This window comes from Tupaia chinensis, unplaced genomic scaffold, assembly GCF_000334495.1.
Source record: "Tupaia chinensis unplaced genomic scaffold, TupChi_1.0 Scaffold000569_1, whole genome shotgun sequence".
Lineage (NCBI taxonomy): Eukaryota > Metazoa > Chordata > Mammalia > Scandentia > Tupaiidae > Tupaia > Tupaia belangeri.
The window spans coordinates 3,202,553-3,225,470 of NW_006160083.1; the positions used below are offsets into that span (position 1 = coordinate 3,202,553).

At 41.0% G+C, this 22,918-nt stretch overlaps 1 protein-coding gene across 1 annotated transcript in view; it reads right to left on the reverse strand.

Annotated features, from left to right (window-relative positions):
• Nucleotides 1–22,918, reverse strand: part of PTPRG (protein tyrosine phosphatase receptor type G) — a gene marked incomplete in the record, with an annotated part of 820,292 nt that overhangs the window by 168,066 nt on the left and 629,308 nt on the right. Inside the window, 1 exon segment of the mRNA XM_027775507.1 lies at nucleotides 21,008–21,074. Coding sequence (XP_027631308.1) covers nucleotides 21,008–21,074 — 67 coding nt within the window.

The following is a 22,918-nucleotide window of genomic DNA, read 5'->3' on the forward strand; positions in this document are numbered from 1 at the left end:
TTGGAAGGGATTAGTTGAACAAGACATTTATTTAGCTTTTACTGTATGTTAGACACTATTCTGAGAATCTGCACATCACACACAATTAAATAGCACTTACGGTATGTGGCAGGCCCTACTCTAACAGTTGTGTAATAATTATTTAATATTTAAAATAGCTCCATAAAGTTAACCCGACTGTTATCCCCAATTTATAGAGCTGAGATACTAAACCAGGTAACTGAGTTCAGAATCCAGGCTTCCATTTTTCACATCACTATGCTCTTTCACTTAATAACGCTATGAAATATGCGCTTTTAATACTCCAATTTTGCATAAAGAAATAAAGAAATGTTCTAGAAAGCTAGGCACAGAGAGGTTACATAACAAAGTCCAAGATTACTAGTGAATAGTGGAGTATCTGCACTTACTCATGAAGCTCAAAAACCTTGACTGATTCGCACAGAGCTCTTTAGTTCATTTGTTTTAAAGGAGAAATTAAGTATTAACTATTAAATGCAAATGGCTCCAAATCATAGGCTTCTAAAATTGATTTTACAAAACATGGCTTCTGTTGGGCAAAAGGCTGGAGTCATGAGGATGCCCTTCTGCCCACTGGCAAGTCTGGGTTTTAATTTAAACCTGGTAACCAGTAGCCTAGTGAAGAGGGAAATCGCTGCAAGCTTGCCTGGCTGCAACTGGTTTGGCTAGGAGGAAATAGTTTGGACTTTGCGTGCTGCCTCTGTGCTTCCTGGGCTGTGTAAACGGTCAACATAAAGCCTGGAGCAACAGAGGGCGTACGTATGGCCTGGCAACACCAACTGCAGGACTGCCACCGTCGTTTCTCCCTCGTGACGTAGGTGAACTCAGCTTCACAACGTGGCACAACAACCTGCCTTTGGATCAAGAGCTCCAGACTCAATGACCAGAGACTCTGAAGGGCTTTTCCCAAGGGGCTTGAACTACTGTGAGGGTTGCAGTTGAAACTGCCGTCTGCCTGCAAGCCTGCAGCAGCAAAGCCTCTTCCAAAGCACCCACTCTAGGAAAAAGCCATGGCTCTAAAGAGCATAAAAAGATAATGCGGAAACACCTGCCCCCCAAACAGGTGGAGACTAGATTTCAAAGGGGAATGTTGATTCAGCAGGTTCAGGACTTGTACATAAGTTCCTGTAGGACTTGTGAATCTGGCAGGGAGCGATGGAAACTGCACGTGTGACCTGGACTGCAAATGCAGGACTTCTTTGTCTTTGGCCACTTCAAGGGCTTCAGAGGTGGGTTCTGGCTTTCTTGAGTTAGAAGGTATAATCAGATAGAGGGCGGGCTGGGGATATCTGGTGAGCATGATGAAGGACGAGGGTCTGTCTTGGCAGATTTTTCATTCCACCACCATCACTGCCACTAAATCCTAGGATTCTGAGAGCTGGAATAGTTCAGTGGCTTTGGGAGCCAAAGAGTCATTTCTTCAAAGAGTATCTTACACGGAAGCCCAGCAACTCAAAAAAGTGAAAAGTGCAGCCCCTGAGGTTGAAACTCAGTTAGGGACCAGGAACATTTTGAAAACCACCAATTTAGTGTAATTCTTTACTTTTAAGACTAGGGAAATGGAAGACCAGGCTGAAGTAATAGACCCAAGGTCATAAACACGAGGAGAGGGATGGTTTGGTGGTGCAGTGGTAAGGGGCTGCTGAAATGATACTGGATCCACACGGACGATCAGGGTTCTTATGTTCCCTGCTGGACCTGCACACACAGGTTGCAGGCACCCATGCTCCTGGCTGCCTGGGAAGACTGAGAAATGGGTTCAAGGAGTGAGACTGTGTTGAAAGTGCTTTTTTTTTTTTTTTCTTTCCCTCTCATATAAAAGGAAGAAAGATATTTTTCTTTTGAAAACCAAACCAAACCAAACCAAACCCTGTGAGGAGACAGAGACTTAGACGAGATTCTTCTTTCAAGGAAAATACTGAGGATCTGGACTATATGGCTGGGGAACAGAAAATATCACTTATCACTGAAATCTAACCCCTGTCCTCATCAGCACCACATTTCTCTCTTCCTCTGGAGTTGGACAAGAGAGCAGAGGCCCACTCTGAATAGGGTTCAAATCCTACCTCCATCACCTGTGAACTGTGTGAGCTTGGGCAGCTGGTAGAAAGCAACCATGGATACCAGAGACAGTGTGTGAGGAGGGTGGGACATGGCAGAAGGTGAGAGAGAGGGAATCAAGAATGGAAAAAAAAAAAAAAAGCAAAATATACAGGAAACAAAAAATGGAAAATTATTTGTTGACGATAACACGTATGTCCATGTGCTTGACTGAGTCAATATACAGTGTATTCTGAATAGAAAATCTCATTTTGTATACTGTAATGATGTATAGTGAAGGAATGTAAATAAATAAATTTTTAAAAATTCAAAAAAAAGATTAAATAAGAAAGGAGTTTAGAAAGAACTAGTAACATAGCATTTACAACATATTAGTCTTATTTTAATTATTACTACTTGTGTGACCTTAGGCTAAGGTCTTAACCTCTCTGAGGTACTTCCATTATCTGTAAAAGGGAATGGTGAGAATAACTTGCCCCTCAGGGTTGCTTTGATAATTAAGTGAGCTAACAGACTGAGAACCAGCCCACGGTCAGCCCTGATCTATAAGGCAAACGCTGTCTGAGAGCAAGCCCGGGTGAGTTCCGGTCTGCCTCATTTTATATTTTAAACCAGAGATTAGCAAACGTTTTTCTGTAAAGCACCAGATAGTAAATATTTTAGGTTTTGTAGGCCAAGAGGCAAAATCAAAGATGTTAGGCAGGTACTTATGTATCAAATACCCTTCTGCAGCCTTATTAAGAGTATTCAAAAAGCTAATTATAACTGTGTACAGTTTTCAAAATATGTCTACTTAATGAGAAGAATACAATCCTTTTGGGGGGAATAGATTTCCCTTAATTAGGGATCAAATGTAAAATCCATTCTCAGCTCAGGGACCATGCAAAATAGGCAGTGAAATGGACTTGGCCCTCAAGCCTTGTTTTGCTCGTCTCTACATTAACAAGTATATGTGTGCATGTGTGTGGGGGGGGAGGGGGCCCCCTAAGTATTAGAAAGTCACCCTGATAGGCATAGCCTGATTTGTGGAGACGGGACCTGCTACATGTTCATGCGCTCCCATCACTAAATGATCATTTCTTTTGAGAGCAATACGTTACAGAATTAACTCTTGAGTTGATTCTTTCCCCCTTGGGTTTTTGAGTTCAAATTGCACATCAGTTTACACTGATCTTCCTGAAAATTCCATTACCTGCTCAGTCCCATAGGCGATACTCAACAGACAAATGGGGTGCTCGGAATGCTTAATCATAAATTAGAAACGATTTTAGAAATGGGAGCCCTGTGTTTCTAATACTATCTAAGATGCCTGCTTAAACCATAGGTGCTTGATTGGCTGGACCTGGGACTGGGAGTTTCTGAGTACAGTTAGTGGGAAGAAGGTACTTTTTAGATGAAAATTTACCCTTTTCCATTAAAAAAATAACTCTTAATAAATGCAGATATGGGCTGAGAATCCCTTATCTGCTTAGGATGAGAAATATTTTGGATTTTGAAAGTTTTTTTTTTAATATTTGGATATATATGATGAGATATCTTGGGAGGAGGACCCAACTCTAAACATTAAATTCATTTATGTGTCACATACATCTTATACACATAGCCTGAAAATAATTTTATATAATCTGTGTGCATTGCAGTGTTTTGACTACAACCTATCACTTGAGGCCAAGTGTGGAATTTTCTACTACAGGTGTCATCCTGCTATTCGGAAAGTTTCAAGTTTTCGAACACTGCAGATTTTAGATTTTTGGATTAGGGATGTACAACCTGTGTTATGAGATGAGAGAAATATTAGAGCCAGGCACCCAGATTTTGAATCCTGCTAGTCTTCTTCAGGGTCTGACCTCAGAGAAGTTACTTACCCTCTAACTATTTCCGCATCTGTAGAATGGGTTAACAATAGATCAACGTCGTAAAGAGGTTCTGAGTATTAAGTGAGCTTACACCAGTTAGTTAAGTGCTTAGGAAAAGTGTCTGGCACTGAATAAGCACATATAAGTGGTTGTTAAATAAATCTTGTTACAAAAGGGCATGTGACTCCATACCCATCCTGATCAGATCATTCTGCCTCTAACTTGTATCCTAATTAGTAATTTAAATTCAAAACATCCCTACCTCAGCCACTTATGAGTTGAGAAAAATATTTGAAACGCTACTTATACCACCATTCATTCCATTATCCCATAATAAGCAGGTACTGTGCATTACTAGATAAAAGAACTGAAAAGGAATGAATCTCGTATTCTACTTTCAAGGATCCTGAGAGCTGTATGCAGACAATATTATATTTTAATAATTAATTGTTCATCAAAGAAGAAGATGAAGAACAGGGATGCTAAATTCAAAGTTATTCAAATTGCAAAAATGAATAATGTATGACTTTTATATTAAATACACACTGTATTAAGTAATCTACATTTCGCCCAACTCTGTCTTTCATTTTTAAGCATTTTGAACGACAATATGAATAATCAGTTAGGGGAGTTTATTTAGAAAAAAGTTCCTTATTTGAATGCAAACGGAGTATATCTGAAGATGATTAAATTTTTCTTATCAATTAGGAAATTTTGTATGAGGGCTTTAAAGTCATGGCCAACCATTAAACCCAGAGAAGTCCAGTTAGCCTTGCAGCTTCCTTTCAACATTAAATTATATCTGGCTGATTCTGTTCAATTTCTTATTTCGGAGAGCAGTGCCAGGAGGCAATTTTTAATTAAAGAAAATTTGAAAGATTCAAACATGCATAATTGGATTAAAAATGTGATCATTAAAACATTAGATGATAATCATCTGATTGATTGCATTTTTCAGTGTGTTAATAACCTAATATTTTCAGTGCCTTGGTTATGTAAGAAAAAAGAAAGTGCTCTATAAAGTATTAAAATGAACAATCAACATATAGAAGACACCTATACGGGAATCAAGAATCGTGGAATGATACTGAACACACTCAGAATGAGACTGCACTCAAACAACAATAAGTATTACATGGGAAGTTGTTAAGACAGAATGTAGCCATGTCCAGAAGAAATCTTACAGTGCCCCGTAAAACAAGGGATCAGTTCATTTCAGGGAAGTATGTGAGAGCCTGAGCTTCTGTTTTCAGTCCAATGATTATTTAGTTTACTCAGAATTTCCCAAAACTTTTTTTTCCCCCTAGGGAAAAGCAATGAACTTTTCCTTGGACACTTAAGATCATTGGGGCAGAACTATACTTTTGCTACGTGTTGGGATAGAGGGACAGTATTTGACTTGGGCATTCAGTCACTCTAAACAGAGGAAGATTTATGACAGTGCTACTCAAACTTTAATGTGTATGATATCAGCTGGGAAGTTTATTAAAATGCAGGTTCTCATCCAGTAGGGGTAAGAGTTGGCTTTGTGTTTTTCATGTTGCTGCCGCTGGTACCAGGATGACATTAGCGTAGCCAACTTCCAGAAAGACTGTATCAATGGGCTCCTATCCCCTCTGCAGTCTCATGCACTTCTACTTTCTGATTTTAGGTGCAGCCACATTGGCCTTTGTGCTGCTCCATGACTGCACTACTCCAGAGTCTTTGCAGTGACTGTTTCTGATCTAGTCTTGATACAAGCAACAACAGTGCTCTGTATTACCAGTGCTTTATAGAGAAGGTCCTTTAAACATGGCTGAAAGAAAAAGTCACTAAATACCAAGGCAAAAAAGTGGGCAAATGTAGCCAGTTCTATGGCACAGTGGTAAAGGTTTGCTCAAGAGAGGTGGGAACCCATAGAGCAACTGTGGTTTGAATCCCTGGCCTTATCAGCCTACAGTTCTCATTAGTGCCCAAGATCTGAGGGGCTAGAGAGCTAGAGAAATGGCACTATGGTGTAGTAACACCCAGTAGAGGGTGCTTCTGTCTGTCTGTCTGTTCTTTCTCTCTCTCATGGGCATGTGCTCCATCATGCATAAAGAGACCATCTTTCAAGTGAACAAACTATATGGCCTATGGGCCAAACACTGCCTATTGTCTATTTAGGTAAGTGAGGTTTGCTTGGAACACAGCCAAACTCATTTGAGTGTGTTTTGTCTATGGCTGCTTTGGGCTACAACTGCACAGTTGCAGAGTTGCAAAAAAGAACGTGTAGCCTGCAAAGTCTAAAATATTTGCTACCAGTCCCTTTACAGAGAGAGTTTGCTGACCCTTGCTTTTAGATGAGGGGCAGGGAATTGAAAAGCAAAAGCAACAAGCAATACGATTCAAGCAGGAATAGGGTAAAGTACTGGAGGAGTCAGTGGTGTGAAGCTTGCTTTTGCCTCTGACACAGTCCCCACCAGAGGCATAGAGTTAAATGCACTGCTGCTCCTGGCCTTTCCTACAGGCAAAGTACAGAGAAAACCCTAGAGCCCCCACATTACGGCCTGAGTAACTAGTACTGTGAGGTCTCAGCAAAGGTGACCTGGGAGGGAGAGAGCCCACCTGAGTAATCAGATTTGGGAGCACTCCAAGGTCATGAAACTGCCACCCCATCATGGTTCAAAGACATCTAGCCTCCCTGACTTTATTAGTGTTTCAGTTGACCAAGCGTGGCATTTGGATTTAAGGGTTGATGTTGGAATGAAATGTATGTTGACATTACTATTTCCAAAGAGAAAAGTACATGAAGATCGCGGTCTTGCAAACAATTAAAGAAATGAACATGACATTTAAATTATACAGAGTCACAGAGTGACAAAAACCCAATATCATCACTGAACAGTTCTCTCCCCTACGGAGTTCCAGCAGCCGTAAACGACGTGATGTGTACACTCTTTTTACCTTCCTTTCGATGTACAGTCAATAACTTTATTCACAAAGGAGAAACCGAGGTACACAAGAGTTAAGTGATTTTGACAATAATCAGGAAGTTAGTCAATTCTGGAACTTCGAAGCTGGTCAAACAGAATGGAAGGAAAATGCATTTCAAAGTTCAACACGACTGGATTCAAATCACCACTCCACTGCATGAGCTGGGACAATCAGTCAATCCCTCTGAAACTTCACTTGACCCATTTATAAAAAGGGACTAAGAATTCATATCTCATTATGTCGCCACCAGGATTATATAAAACTATACAGCCATGCCTCAGTTTCTAGGGCCATCCTATGGATACTATAATCTGTGAATGCCCAAGTTCCTTTCTTTAAATGGTACACTATTTGTATATAACACATGCACTCTTCAGTATATTTTATTTATTTTTTTAAAAAGCCAGAGGGTTTTTTTAAATTGAGGATTATTTATTTATTTAATTCCATTTGTTATTATTTTTTAATTTGACCAGGAGAGACAGAGAGAGAGAGAGAAAGGAAAGGAGAGAAAGAAAGCAGGCCGCCAGGTCCAGGACTCGAACCATAGTCAGCCATGTGGGAATCCAGTGCCTTTAACCACCACACCAACTGCCAGTCCCTCTTCTGTATATTTTAAATCATCTCTAGATTACTTGTAATATCTGATACAATTTAAAAACTATGAGAATAGCTGTTATACTGCATTGTTTAGGGGATAAAAATAAATTGGTACATATTCAGTAACAACATAACCCATTTTTTTCCCCCAAATATGTCCTATCTGTGATTGGTCAAATCCATGAATATGGAACTCGCACATGTGGAGGGCAACTATATTTATAGAACATGAAGTCAGGGCAACATCCCCAGTCAAAGTCAATAGTTGAGAGACTGCTGCTTCTTCCTTTCATCCACTTTCTGGTTCTTTGTCCTCTCCCTTCTCCTTGATCTCAAAGGGACTGGCTTTCCTTAGTAACCTTTGTCATCACTGTCTTCCTCATTTCATTTTATTTCTGGATGGTCCAACCAAGCCAAGCAACACACATTGCATTTCAACATGCAGGGAGTGATGGAGGCAGAACTCAGAGCTCCACCATCATGCCCTACATCACATGGCTCTCACAGGCAAGTTAAAGAATGATGACAGTAATGATGACAATGATGATGGATGGGCCCGCTGGGAACAGCCAACACTGAGGGCTTAGCATGTGCAAGATGCGTTACATATATATAAGTCACTGAGTCCTCAGAATAAACCACTACAGTTGGTATTATCACCTCCTTCTAGAGTTGAGAAAACTGAGCCACCAAGAAGGTAAGTGATTTTTTCAGGTTGTACAACTAGCCACATGCAGTAGTAGTGGTCAAACCCAGAACCTGTGCCACTGTGCAACAGGAGAGGCCCTCGGCCTCCTCTATAACAAGGTGACATATATGTATATAGCATGAAAGCAGCATTAAAAAACAAAACAAAACAAAAAAAAACCATGAGTGCCTTACAAGCACTTTTGCAATAGACAACTGGAGGTATATTTTTAAACTCTCTCTGCTGAGCAGACCAACTGAAACTTGCAAGAAAGGAGCACTTCCCTGGACTGCCATAATCCTGTTCAAATGATGAAATATTGACAAAGAAGGCTGACCAAATGAGAGCCAACGTCACATTCAAAGCTAACCTAAAAGGAATCACTTTTGAAGTCCTTTTATCTCTTCACAGTATTGTTAACAATACTATTAGTGATAAAACAGAAGTTGCACAGCATCTCATTTCCTGGCTAAGAAAAGAATGGAAATAGCTCTCATGTATGGTGGTGATTCTGATACACTGAAATCCAGGAAACTGTGGAAATGGTTTAAATGTGCCTGTTTCTCGAAGATTTCGAGATCAAAAGTATTCGGATAAGCATCAGCCCTTCCTGTTAAGTTCCGTAACAGACATGAGCCAATTAACTAAGACCAGGGTGCTGCATATTTATAGCACACTTCACAAAAGTCCCATGTAATTAAATGCTGGAAACATAAACTTCAAACAGGAAATTTTGTCGCGTGTTAAGATATTCAAAATGATCAGTGAGCTGCAGAGAATATAGCATTGGTTTTCCCATTCAAAATGGGTGAAAAAAACAATTGGAATGATTTATTTTTTAAGGTAAACATTTAAACAGAATTCTCATTAATTCAGCTGAAGCACATTTGGATATATGATGATCCGGGCAAGATCAAAATTAAAGTCCATATTTGTAGTCTACGAAAGCGTGAGTGGCTACTTATATTGCTCCAACATAAAACAAAACAAAACAAAATACTACTGGCTGAAGGCAATACTTTTAGTAGAGCTACTATAATAGCTGAGGATAAGCATCAGATGAGGAAAGATTGACATTTTTTGTAAAGAGGCAGAGATATTTAAGACTTTGCAGGCTTATGTCCCTGTAGTGCAAACGAAAAGCCATAGACAATATTGTAAACAATTGAGTACAGCTGTGTTCTAATAAAACTTTATTTACAAAAAAACAAGTGGTGGGCCTCATCCAGCCCACAGGTTACAGTTTGTATAACTCCCTGATTTAGAAGGCACCAGACACATACCAGACACTATTCCATCTGCCTGTTTTCCCTGCCCTAATGTGCTTAGCAATGGTTTCCACCAGGCAGGGACTTCCATTATCCTCATTCCACAGGTAGAAACTCAGGGACAGAGAGATGCAGCCATTTGTACAGGATCACACAGTTCCCAAAGAGGAGAACCAGAACTCAAACCCAGGACAGCCTGAACTCTGAAGCACTGCTTTAAAATTCCAGTTCAGTGGTGTTGTCAAGAATTAAATTTCAGGGAACCAGCAGTTAGCGTAATGGCTATGTTGCTGGACTCCCACGTAGTTGACTGCGGTTCGCATGCCGGACCCGGTGGCTTAAAACTCACGCCGGGTGTGTGTGTGTGCATGCCCAAGATCCCAAGAGACGAATGGAGGAGAAGGGATTGCGGTGTGACCATCCCCCCTGGGGGGTGATTTCTCGCTTTCTGTCTGCATGTCTCTCTCTGTCTGTCTGGCGAGCGCATGCGCCCTATAGCAAAAACCTCTCAAAAAAAAAAAAAAAAAAGAATTAAATTTCAGGTGAGAAATAACAAAATTTTATTTTAAGAAAATATGCTATAATGCAAACTTTTTATTAAAGCTCATCCTACAGGTCCAATTGTTTATGTATGTGAACACATAAAATTTTTTTTACAGGCAAAAAACTGTTTTTAGCATCAAGAATATCAAGGAGCCAGAACACAACAAAACAACAAAAGAAACAAAAATAATAACAAAACAAAACTCCATGAGACCAAACTCTTTCCAAGGTCAAGGGAAATCGTGTTCATCATTTTACTGTCAGCATGTACTCGGCACTCAAGGGTGTGAGGATGGAGGAATGCTATTACTGAACCAGTTTAAAGTTCACATATACAACCCAGGCAAGGACCCTTCGAACCACATCGATCCATGTCTCCTCTACCTTCTTGCTGCTGAATTCTAAGGACACAGATGCCATTTCCATCTAATGGATTAGTTTTTTCCAAAGCCCCTTGTTCTAGAATTTGTCCTCTTCTTCCAAAGTCCAAGCAAGATAGTTTCAAAAACTTCAGCCATTTAGTATCAGACAGCTTATTTCAAGATCAAGACCCCATGGACAGTTGGAATGGAGCTAGAGTGACAGTGACAGATTATGGTCCTGTTAAATATTTCTTCCCTTATTCCTTCAACCAAGTCCATTGGATGAACCTCAATCAAGACGGAAATAGGCAGACGGGGATCCTGGCAAAGACAAAGGGGAGATGGTCTGGGAGTAATGAGAGGCAGACTGCAATCATGAAGACCCCAGTTTGATTCTGGGCTGGGTCACTTCTCAAGATGTGACTCTAGGGCAGGACACCCAGCTATGCCTGCCTTGCTTGCCTGCTATATAACAGGGATCATGGCAGCTATATCTCAGAGGGCTTCTGGAGGGTTCCGTGATATCTGTCAGGCTATTCAGGCCTCTGCCTGGAGCAGAGTAAGCATGCAGGCACAGAACAGTGAGGAGTTTTTGTTCTTAGATTTCTCACCTGGAGCCCCATCCCCTTTGTTTCTGATTATTTCCCTTTTCTAAACTCCACTAGGAGATATTTGCTTCCAAAGTCATCTCTTAATGACCTAATCCCAAGGTAGACACAGCTCTCTCACTGGCCGGCAATCAATTTGTAGAGAGAACAAACAGTCTGTCAGGGGTAGTTACCGTAAAAAGTTTTCTGTAAAAATGCTGTCACTCTCTTTTCTGCATGTTGTGAGGCCACTTGGAACTTGATATATCCCAGAGGAATGCACTGTCTGAATCTCTTACTTTGTAATGCTAATTGTTGTCTCCTTTGATTGCAAAATATCACACACATGCAGAAAGTTGTGCAGAACATGTTGACAAACAATCTTGGTGTGTCTACCACACGCAATAAGGAGACGCTGCTTTTGGATGAGTCCCTTGGCAGTATCTCATCTGCCCCCAAGAAGTAGCCACTATACTCATTTTGAGATAACTGTTACTTTGCTTTTAGTTTTACTGCCTGCATATTGCCACTGAACAAAAGAGACTTCTCTTTTTTGAACTTTATATTGGAGAATGCAATGGAGTCCTCAGAATCTTTCTTCACTTGCTCAACCCCAGATGTACTCAGAGGTTGGGTGGGTCATTTCTTTCACTCATGGAGAAATGATCTATTGTATGACTACAACACAACACATTTAGCCAGCCTGCTAGGGATGGGCATCTGAGGCATTTCCAGGAATAGGAAACTAGGGAAGACAATGCCACAAACATTCTTATTCACATCTCTTGGTATCTGAGTTTCTCTAGGGGATAGCTGCAGGAGTGGTACCCTGGATTAACTTTACTAAATACTGCCAAAACCTGTTTTCCAAAGAATGACTATTAATTTCACCTCTTATCAGCAATGAAGATAAAACCCTGGCATTATATCTGACTATCTGATGCATGCTGTTAGATTTGTTTTAGGCTTTGTGTATGTGATATCTTTCAGAAATTCATACATAACATACTGGCTCTTCTTTAACTCATTTACAAATGGGCAAATGCATAAATCTAAGGCGATAGTGTGCTAAATTTTTATATTATACCAAAGTAATTTGCCTCTAGATCAAGATATAGAGCATTTTCAACATCCAAGAAAATTCCCTGTGTCTGTCCCCCATCCTGCTACTCTGACTCTGCTACTCTGTTTACCATAATTAGTGCTGCCTGTTCTCAGACTTTACAGAAATGGAAGCAGGCAGGATGTGTTGTGTTTGTGTAGATCAACTGGTCACTATATTTCATTGTTAGAACATTTCATAGTATGAACACACCACGACTTACAGTTTTATGTGCCCATGGATGGACACTTGGGCTGTCTGCAGTTTGGGGCTAGTATAAACAATGGTGCCATGTACAAGTCTTTTCAGGGATGTTTTTCTTGGGTACAGAACTAGCCAAGGAATTGCTGGCTCAGAGGAGAGGGCACCAGTTTAACAGAAATGGCCATGGGGCTGGGACCAGTGGATGGCGAAATAGTTACATCAATGGACTCCCACTTGGTTGACTGTGGCTTGGGTGCCACAGTCATGCTAGGTGCGTGTGTGTGTGTGTGTGTATGGGTGTGTGTGTCTCCAAGATCCCGGGAGGAGAATGGAGGAGAAGGGATTGTGGTGTGGCTATCACCCTGGGGGGTGATTTCTTGCTTTCTGTCTCTCTGGCAAGTGCACACATCCTATAGCAAAACTAACTCTAAAAAAAAAAAAAAAAAAAAACAAAAAGAAAAAAACGACTATGGAGCCTCTCAACAAAAAAAAAAACACAAAAAAAAAAAAAAAAAAAAAAAAGACAAAGAAAGAAATGACTATGGTGCCTTTGGAAGAATCTGTACCATCTGTATCCCCTGCAGGGTGACAGAGAGCTTGGAGCACCACACCCCAGGTCTGGGGCCTAGTTGCTGGAGATGCAGCAGCAATCATGGACAATGATGCCTACTGCTCAGAAGGCATTCAGAGGGCCTCCGGATCTGCAGATGCCTCCATGTTACTTATTTATTTTTTTTTATTGGAGAGACCTCAGTCTCAGCATATGGGGTACAGAAAAGAAACAGATGTGGAAACACCAGCTCTTACCCCTCCCTACCTGGAAACACAGGGCCAGGTAGTCATTACATATCTGCAAATCAACTTTACTTTTTACCATAATGCTAGAGACCTGGAGTGATTCTAACCATTCTAAAATTTGGTCCATAGATTTGGGAAGATGATGAGTGTCCGAGGATAGAGGGCAAGGGGGGAAGGAGGTGAAAAATATCATAAGGGTGAGCCCACTGAATAAAACAGTCACTCAGAGAAGCTATTCTCCAAGGGAGGTTTTGATTTTATCACAGCCCCAACTTCTGTGTCTAGGCTTTGACAAGAAAACAAGAGCAAGAGCCTCATTTTGTGACATTAATAGAAGGGTGTTCTCCAGTGATAACTTGTCCTTTCACTGATCGCTTTCTTGGAAGCACCAAGAGAGGGAGAAGAGGGCCAGCAGCTGTCTAGTTCTGACCGGCGGAAGATTTCGTCATGTCTGAGGCAGTCTCTAACCACCCCCTCACATTTCCTGTGAAGGAGAAAGAAGCCTCCCTGCGCCATACTGAGGTGGGACATTCAGTGGAAGACAAAAGTGATGGAGACAAGTGGAGTGAGAAAAGGGGGACAAACAGACAAAGCTACACAGCCATGTAGTCACCACCAGCAGAAACAGAAACAGGAAAGGGGTCTTTTTTGGATGACTGTGACTGACAGGAGCGTGGCTGGTGTTTTGACGCCTTTTAACAATATGTACACATTATATTGCAAACAGTCTGCTAGGTTTTCTTTAGATGGATACTATAAAAAGCGAAGAAAGTAGGTAACCCAAAAACTTGCAAGAAAAAAATATACTTTGTCATTGACATAGGACATAATGCACACTTCTTAGCATTGATCAAACAAATAAGAGTGCAGTTCTATACCAATTTGCATACAGGGTCATTTATTTATTTTAAATGGATTTTAAACAAATTAGGACTAGCCTAGGTTCTTAGGAATCAGTATTTATTTCAGGTATGCCTATTGGTAAACAATGGTTTTTATGCACACAAAGCACTGTCTTTTTTTTTTTTTTTTTTAGAGAGAGAGATTTTGCTTATGGGGTGTGTGTGCTCATCAGAGAGACAGAGACAGATAGTGAGTAATTACCCGCCCAGGGGGGATGGTCATGCCGTAATTCTTTCTCCTCCATTCTCCTGCTGGGACCTTGGGCACACATACACACATGCCCGGTGTGAGTTTTAAGCCACCGGGTCTGGGACTTAACTGTGGTTGGCTACATGGGAGGTCAGCAATATAACCAGCACGCCATCAGCTGGTCTTACACAAAGCATTGTAAATGACCAAGGTTGATGCATTGACTGGGATTTACATGGTCTCCCTAAATCTTCTTCTCTAGTGGACATTGGTGGTAGGACAAAATAGACAAATCAGATAAGTTTTATGACTTTCATGTATTGCTTAATAGATAGAAAGATGGAGCCAGAGTCAATAGCAAATTGCCCTACTCCAGTCTACTGATGTTTATTTCTTCACAAGTCTTCAGTTTGTAAAAAGTCACAATTTGTGTAGAAAAATATGGACACACGAGAAGCAACACTTCATGTGGCCAAGAGGTTTTTGGTATCTCCCCAGCATGAGAGAAGCAAGGTCACAGTGCTCAAAGTCTCCAAGATACTGCATCCTCTCTCACCAATAGACACTGTACCTACACTGGTCCTGCTGGAGGTCCTACACCCCTTTCTCAGCCTGGACAATCTCCATGTACTCTTTAGGCCTTAATGATCACTTTGAAGCACTTTCAAAGCCCCACACTCTTCAATGTGACTATGTCCTTAACTGGATGTCTTTCCCAAGTCTATAAACTGGGTGAGGGTGGGTCTACACACTCTGCCTAGTTTCAAGATGGACTGATAACTGGGCACTCAACAACTACAAACAAAGGAAATCGGCAGTGCTTATAAGAATCTCTGGGCATTTTAAAAATAAGGGGGATCAAGTAGAAAACCCATTGAGAGTATGTCTAGGAAAGTATCTTTGGAAGGAAAATGTGAAGCTCTGTGTGGCCTCTGAGATCCTCTTCTCAAAAAAGCAGTTGTGAGGAGAGTGGTCAGCTGAGGACCAATGGTGGGGATCCAACACTGTATCTGACTGAGGTTGTCATTGGGATGCTCCCATCAGTGACCCCACATGGGAGAAGAACAGCACAGCCTTTCCTGCTGTGGCAGGACTCCTCCAAGGGCAGTTTTTGCTCTGGGGTTCTCTGATGACCTGGCCATGACTTAGAGCTGCCCTTAGCTATTACTCCTAGTATCCCTCTTTTCTTCCAGAGGCATCAGATCTGCATTGTGGTCTGAACACCTCCCTCACCCACTCTCATCTCTCTTCCCTTCATCCTTCCAAGGCAACCCCTCCCTGCCAAAAAACTCTCTTGCTGGTCGACTGCCAAGTAGGGTTGGCTGGTATGACCAGATTACTTGTTGCAGTTTTAGCCAGAGGGACACAGAAGATTCTTTAAAAAAAAAAATTCTCTTAATGAGAAATTAACATTCTAAGATATGATTCCCAGAGCTGAAGAAATAAAAGTCATTTCTGAACTGCAACAGAAATCCATATTGATTTTCCTCTTTACACATATCTATCATCATTCCCACGCCAGAGACTCTGTGAAGGGCACAATTATTTATGTTCCTTCAAATTAACAGATCATTCAAATCCCTCACAGGACCTTCAGCTGAAAAGGCTTCTAGCTCCAATAGTTTTTAACTATTTCAAATGTTCATTGCTTTTTGGAAGGAAGACATATTGCTAACTCCTTTTTCTTCTTAATCGAAGTAAAACCTAGGTGAGCTTTAATTCCTCTTTTCTTCATCCAATTTTATATTTTTATATTTTCACATATATGTATATTTGTATGTTTACTTGATTTGGTCATTTACATAGTATTTACTGAGCTAATATCTGTCAGCTGTGGAATGCCATGTCAACATGGTTTCCTGCCCCCATGAAGCTTCTACTCAATTGGGTAATATATGAGTAAACACATACATAAGGTTATGTCAGATATGTTTAAAGGCTTGGAAGAAAGAAACCTAGGATGCTGTTACAGAGAATGAAGGGAATAGAGAGGGTAGGTGATTTCATAGTTAAGAAAGAACTTTCTGGGTTGGCTCCATGGTCTGGTAGTTACAGTTAAGGCACTCAATCCCAAGGACCAGGTGGCTTGAGAAGCATGCCAGGGACATAGGTATGCATGGCCAAAAATCCCAAAAGGAGGGAGTGATGGAGGAGAAAGGATTGCAGCATGACCATTCCTCGTGGAAAGGGGTGCTTTCTTCCTTTCCTCTCTCTCTGAAGAGCACATGCACCCTGCAGCAAAAGAAAGGAAGAAAGGAAGAATGATGGAAAGAAGAATGGACTTTCTAAAGAGGCAAGATCTGAACTAAGATCTGAAAATATAAGAGGGCAACACCCTTGGTATAAGCCAAGGGAGAACTCTCTCAACATAGGAAACAACAGCTGGTACAAAGGCTGGTGAATGTGTGGGGGTACTTTCAGTAGGCCGGAAGAAGAGGAAGGCAACATTTCCCTTCCCTTCTAAGTCCATGAGGCCTACCCCGTGTCTGCCTTAATCAATACTCCAATTCTACATTTGTGTGGAATGGGCACACAACACATTTTGAATGTACAATTTATTTGGAAATGATTATTTTTTGCAGGTCTCTTCTGACTTCCCAATTAGAGTGTGGGGTTGAAACAGCTCTGCAACCCTTGCAGAGCTAGGTAAAGTGTATCACTTTCTACTACTGTCTGAACGTAGGTGTCTCCCTCTAAAATGTGTATGTTAAAATCCTAGCCCCCCCAAGGGTTGGTATTGGTGTGATCTTTGAGATAATTGGGTCATAGAGGCAGAACCTCACAAATAGCATTAGTGTTCTTACGGAAACTGAGACCTGGAAAGAAGCAATGGAATTTCCTAAAATAAAAATTTCTAGGGAATGTTTTCAACTACTCTTATTTTTCTGCTTTCACTAGATTTATTGCTACCTACTGCATGACTGAATTATTGTGAGACCAAAACAATTAATCCAAAAATCCTACTTGCTTCAACTGTGTGCTCATCAGAGAGACAGAGACAGATAGTGAGTAATTACCCGCCCAGGGGGGATGGTCATGCCGTAATTCTTTCTCCTCCATTCTCCTGCTGGGACCTTGGGCACACATACACACATGCCCGGTGTGAGTTTTAAGCCACCGGGTCTGGGACTTAACTGTGGTTGGCTACATGGGAGGTCAGCAATATAACCAGCACGCCATCAGCTGGTCTTACACAAAGCATTGTAAATGACCAAGGTTGATGCATTGACTGGGATTTACATGGTCTCCCTAAATCTTCTTCTCTAGTGGACATTGGTGGTAGGACAAAATAGACAAATCAGATAAGTTTTATGACTTTCATCTATTGCTTAATAGATAGAAAGATGGAGCCAGAGTCAATAGCAAATTGCCCTACTCCAGTCTACTGATGTTTATTTCTTCACAAGTCTTCAGTTTGTAAAAAGTCACAATTTGTGTAGAAAAATATGGACACACGAGAAGCAACACTTCATGTGGCCAAGAGGTTTTTGGTATCTCCCCAGCATGAGAGAAGCAAGGTCACAGTGCTCAAAGTCTCCAAGATACTGCATCCTCTCTCACCAATAGACACTGTACCTACACTGGTCCTGCTGGAGGTCCTACACCCCTTTCTCAGCCTGGACAATCTCCATGTACTCTTTAGGCCTTAATGATCACTTTGAAGCACTTTCAAAGCCCCACACTCTTCAATGTGACTATGTCCTTAACTGGATGTCTTTCCCAAGTCTATAAACTGGGTGAGGGTGGGTCTACACACTCTGCCTAGTTTCAAGATGGACTGATAACTGGGCACTCAACAACTACAAACAAAGGAAATCGGCAGTGCTTATAAGAATCTCTGGGCATTTTAAAAATAAGGGGGATCAAGTAGAAAACCCATTGAGAGTATGTCTAGGAAAGTATCTTTGGAAGGAAAATGTGAAGCTCTGTGTGGCCTCTGAGATCCTCTTCTCAAAAAAGCAGTTGTGAGGAGAGTGGTCAGCTGAGGACCAATGGTGGGGATCCAACACTGTATCTGACTGAGGTTGTCATTGGGATGCTCCCATCAGTGACCCCACATGGGAGAAGAACAGCACAGCCTTTCCTGCTGTGGCAGGACTCCTCCAAGGGCAGTTTTTGCTCTGGGGTTCTCTGATGACCTGGCCATGACTTAGAGCTGCCCTTAGCTATTACTCCTAGTATCCCTCTTTTCTTCCAGAGGCATCAGATCTGCATTGTGGTCTGAACACCTCCCTCACCCACTCTCATCTCTCTTCCCTTCATCCTTCCAAGGCAACCCCTCCCTGCCAAAAAACTCTCTTGCTGGTCGACTGCCAAGTAGGGTTGGCTGGTATGACCAGATTACTTGTTGCAGTTTTAGCCAGAGGGACACAGAAGATTCTTTAAAAAAAAAAATTCTCTTAATGAGAAATTAACATTCTAAGATATGATTCCCAGAGCTGAAGAAATAAAAGTCATTTCTGAACTGCAACAGAAATCCATATTGATTTTCCTCTTTACACATATCTATCATCATTCCCACGCCAGAGACTCTGTGAAGGGCACAATTATTTATGTTCCTTCAAATTAACAGATCATTCAAATCCCTCACAGGACCTTCAGCTGAAAAGGCTTCTAGCTCCAATAGTTTTTAACTATTTCAAATGTTCATTGCTTTTTGGAAGGAAGACATATTGCTAACTCCTTTTTCTTCTTAATCGAAGTAAAACCTAGGTGAGCTTTAATTCCTCTTTTCTTCATCCAATTTTATATTTTTATATTTTCACATATATGTATATTTGTATGTTTACTTGATTTGGTCATTTACATAGTATTTACTGAGCTAATATCTGTCAGCTGTGGAATGCCATGTCAACATGGTTTCCTGCCCCCATGAAGCTTCTACTCAATTGGGTAATATATGAGTAAACACATACATAAGGTTATGTCAGATATGTTTAAAGGCTTGGAAGAAAGAAACCTAGGATGCTGTTACAGAGAATGAAGGGAATAGAGAGGGTAGGTGATTTCATAGTTAAGAAAGAACTTTCTGGGTTGGCTCCATGGTCTGGTAGTTACAGTTAAGGCACTCAATCCCAAGGACCAGGTGGCTTGAGAAGCATGCCAGGGACATAGGTATGCATGGCCAAAAATCCCAAAAGGAGGGAGTGATGGAGGAGAAAGGATTGCAGCATGACCATTCCTCGTGGAAAGGGGTGCTTTCTTCCTTTCCTCTCTCTCTGAAGAGCACATGCACCCTGCAGCAAAAGAAAGGAAGAAAGGAAGAATGATGGAAAGAAGAATGGACTTTCTAAAGAGGCAAGATCTGAACTAAGATCTGAAAATATAAGAGGGCAACACCCTTGGTATAAGCCAAGGGAGAACTCTCTCAACATAGGAAACAACAGCTGGTACAAAGGCTGGTGAATGTGTGGGGGTACTTTCAGTAGGCCGGAAGAAGAGGAAGGCAACATTTCCCTTCCCTTCTAAGTCCATGAGGCCTACCCCGTGTCTGCCTTAATCAATACTCCAATTCTACATTTGTGTGGAATGGGCACACAACACATTTTGAATGTACAATTTATTTGGAAATGATTATTTTTTGCAGGTCTCTTCTGACTTCCCAATTAGAGTGTGGGGTTGAAACAGCTCTGCAACCCTTGCAGAGCTAGGTAAAGTGTATCACTTTCTACTACTGTCTGAACGTAGGTGTCTCCCTCTAAAATGTGTATGTTAAAATCCTAGCCCCCCCAAGGGTTGGTATTGGTGTGATCTTTGAGATAATTGGGTCATAGAGGCAGAACCTCACAAATAGCATTAGTGTTCTTACGGAAACTGAGACCTGGAAAGAAGCAATGGAATTTCCTAAAATAAAAATTTCTAGGGAATGTTTTCAACTACTCTTATTTTTCTGCTTTCACTAGATTTATTGCTACCTACTGCATGACTGAATTATTGTGAGACCAAAACAATTAATCCAAAAATCCTACTTGCTTCAACTGAACCCTGACAACCGGTTTCAGTTTCCCTGAAACAGAGGGGGAAGATGTTTGTTAAGCTCTACAGAGTTGGTTAATGTCTACAGACAGCCCTCCCCAAAAAGTGTGAAGATGTTTTATCACAGCCGCGGAGATGAAGGGGAGATTTATTATGGTTACTAATGCTATTTCTGTCAATGTCTTTAGAATTCTAATTAGATTATTAAAACTTTGCAAATCATTACATTACATCTGACTCCACACCTCACTGCGACAAGGGTACTTTTGAAATTAGAGGATCTCGATGCCATAGGTAATGATGCATTGCTGATAATAAAGTTGCAGGGAAATTCTTCCAATAAAAACCAGTTGGAAAAGACAGACCACATTTATCTTACTTTCTCTCCCACTTTTATGCTTGAGGATAAGATGTCTGCCACGCAGAACAACGACCTATCCTTTCTCATGCTACTGGCCGCACGACGGTTGCTCACACACAGAAAAGTCTAACGACTTGTCATGGCTACTTAAAATTTTCCCCTAAATCTGAAAGGCAACTCAAAAAATTTATATATGAGAAGACACTTGAAAGAAGAATATTTTAAGAGGAGAGATGAGACAAATGGCAGGTTCAACACATATGAACAGTACACCTTAGAGAGCTTTGATTTATAACATCTGCATTCAAAGTGGTACCTGAACAGAAACAAATTGCTTACTGTTAACCTAGGCCCATTGCAGGTAATGAATGGGCATGCTCTTTACCCATCAAATAATGGCTCTAATGCCCTTCAACATCAGTGCATGAGGAATGGGAGTTACCCTTGGTTCTCTGCAAGATAACCCGATTCCTTTAGGTGGAGATCTGGGTCCTTCACATTGTGACAAAAGGAAGTATACGTGGCCTACTTACCATGATGTACGACGCCCTTCAACCCATGGATAATAGGATCCAGTGCAGAATTGTCCCTCGGACTGACCTAACGTAAAGGAAACATGATTGGTTAAATCTATTCTGGCATCAGACACAATAGCTTCAGTTTAATCTTCTAAAGAGAAGGAGGGGGTAGATGTTATCTAGCAAGCTGCTTAGGGCTCACATATACCATGGTTCGCACCAAATGTGGGAGATTTATGATACAATAAAATCAAGTGAGGAAGTCTAAATTAAATGAAAGAAACTTCTCTGACTATAATGGGAGAGAAATACCATAGTCCTAGCAAAACTTTAAATGTACCTGCAAGAGTTTCTTCTTGCTTTATTTTATTACAAATATGCTCTCATAGACTAAAAAAGTCACTCAAAATCATCAGAGTGCAATCCATCATTGACTGAATATTTCAATACCTTCTGGATATTGTGTCCTCCCCCCCCCCCATGCTTTTTAGAAAAGTCATCAGATTCCTGCAGCCTATTTTCCTTTTTAATATTCCCAGTCCTGTGTGCCTATAAGGGGCATGTCTAAGAGTTACTCAAAGCAAGACAGGAGGGGAGAGCATATGGAGGAGACAGGGTGTCCCACTTTCATTTCCTTCTAGGATTTTCAATCCCCTCAACAGTCAAGTTTCTTTGGCCTTGATCCATTCTGTCCCTTAACTTTCTGATAATATTCAGCAGACACTCTCATACTTGTCCTTCCTAAAAGATTAAAAATCCACCAGCGTATTACAATCTTGTTTTCTAGGTTCAGTACTTTTTTTTTTTTATATACATGGAGATATTTACAAAAGAAATAAAATGATGTCTGAAACTTGCTTCAAAATAATCCATTGGCAGACAGCAGGGGAAGTGAGTTGGGTAGAGATTCAACAATACCGTCCTTGAATCAATTCATTTATGACCTTGGGTGATAGGTAGGTATAGGATGGTCATGACACAATTTTCTCTACTTCTGCATATGTTTATTTAAACATTTTTTCCAAATAAAGAGTTTTTCAAAATCTATTGTCTGTCGTCAGCATAGCATTGGCTTTCTTTTTTTATTTTTTTAAGGGGTAGTATTTACATTTAATCCACTTCTAACATAATGAAGTTGAGATATTGATGAACCTTTCAATGTGTAACGAGACCCAATTTGATGTTTCCAAGTTGATTCAGAAGAATTCAGATCCATTCCTGGGTTGAATTTTAAGAAGACTTTAAGTTTCCACATGGCTTTCCTACCCTTACGGATTCTCCCTGTTGGCATGTTATGCTGGCTTAGCACCCAAGTGATAGCCTACCCTTCATACATTTTCTTCTCTCCTCTGCCTCAGTGTATCTACGTTAGAGCAGTGGTTCTTGACTCGGGGCAATTTTGCCCTCTCAAGGGGACATTTAACAATGTCTAGAGGCATTTTTTTGATTGTCACAACTAGCGATGTGGGGAAATGGGAGGGAGATGACTTATTGGCTCATGTAAGCTAAGGTCAGGACTGCTGTTAAACATCCCATAGAGCTCAGAATAACACACCCTCACACCCCCAACAAGAATGAGTGATCTTCTCCGAAATGTCAGTGGTGCAGAGGCTGAGGTTGAGAAATCCCGGTTAGATGCTCTTTGAGTTAACAGTGATTGCATCTTAATGTTCGGAGCCCTGAGTTGTGCCTAGACTCAGAACACAGGTACTATTATGCAGTGTTATGTTTACAGACTAATAAAATGATGTGGAATTTGGTATTACATTGTAAACACTATAGGTATAAAAATAAAGGATCAGTGAAAAGGAACACAGTATATCAGATCACAAAGGGAGAATTCTGGGAGTTGTGGGGCCAGCAGGTAGTATGGTGGTTAAGGGCGCTGGACCACAGATCTAGTCCTAGACCTGAGGACTTGCTTTC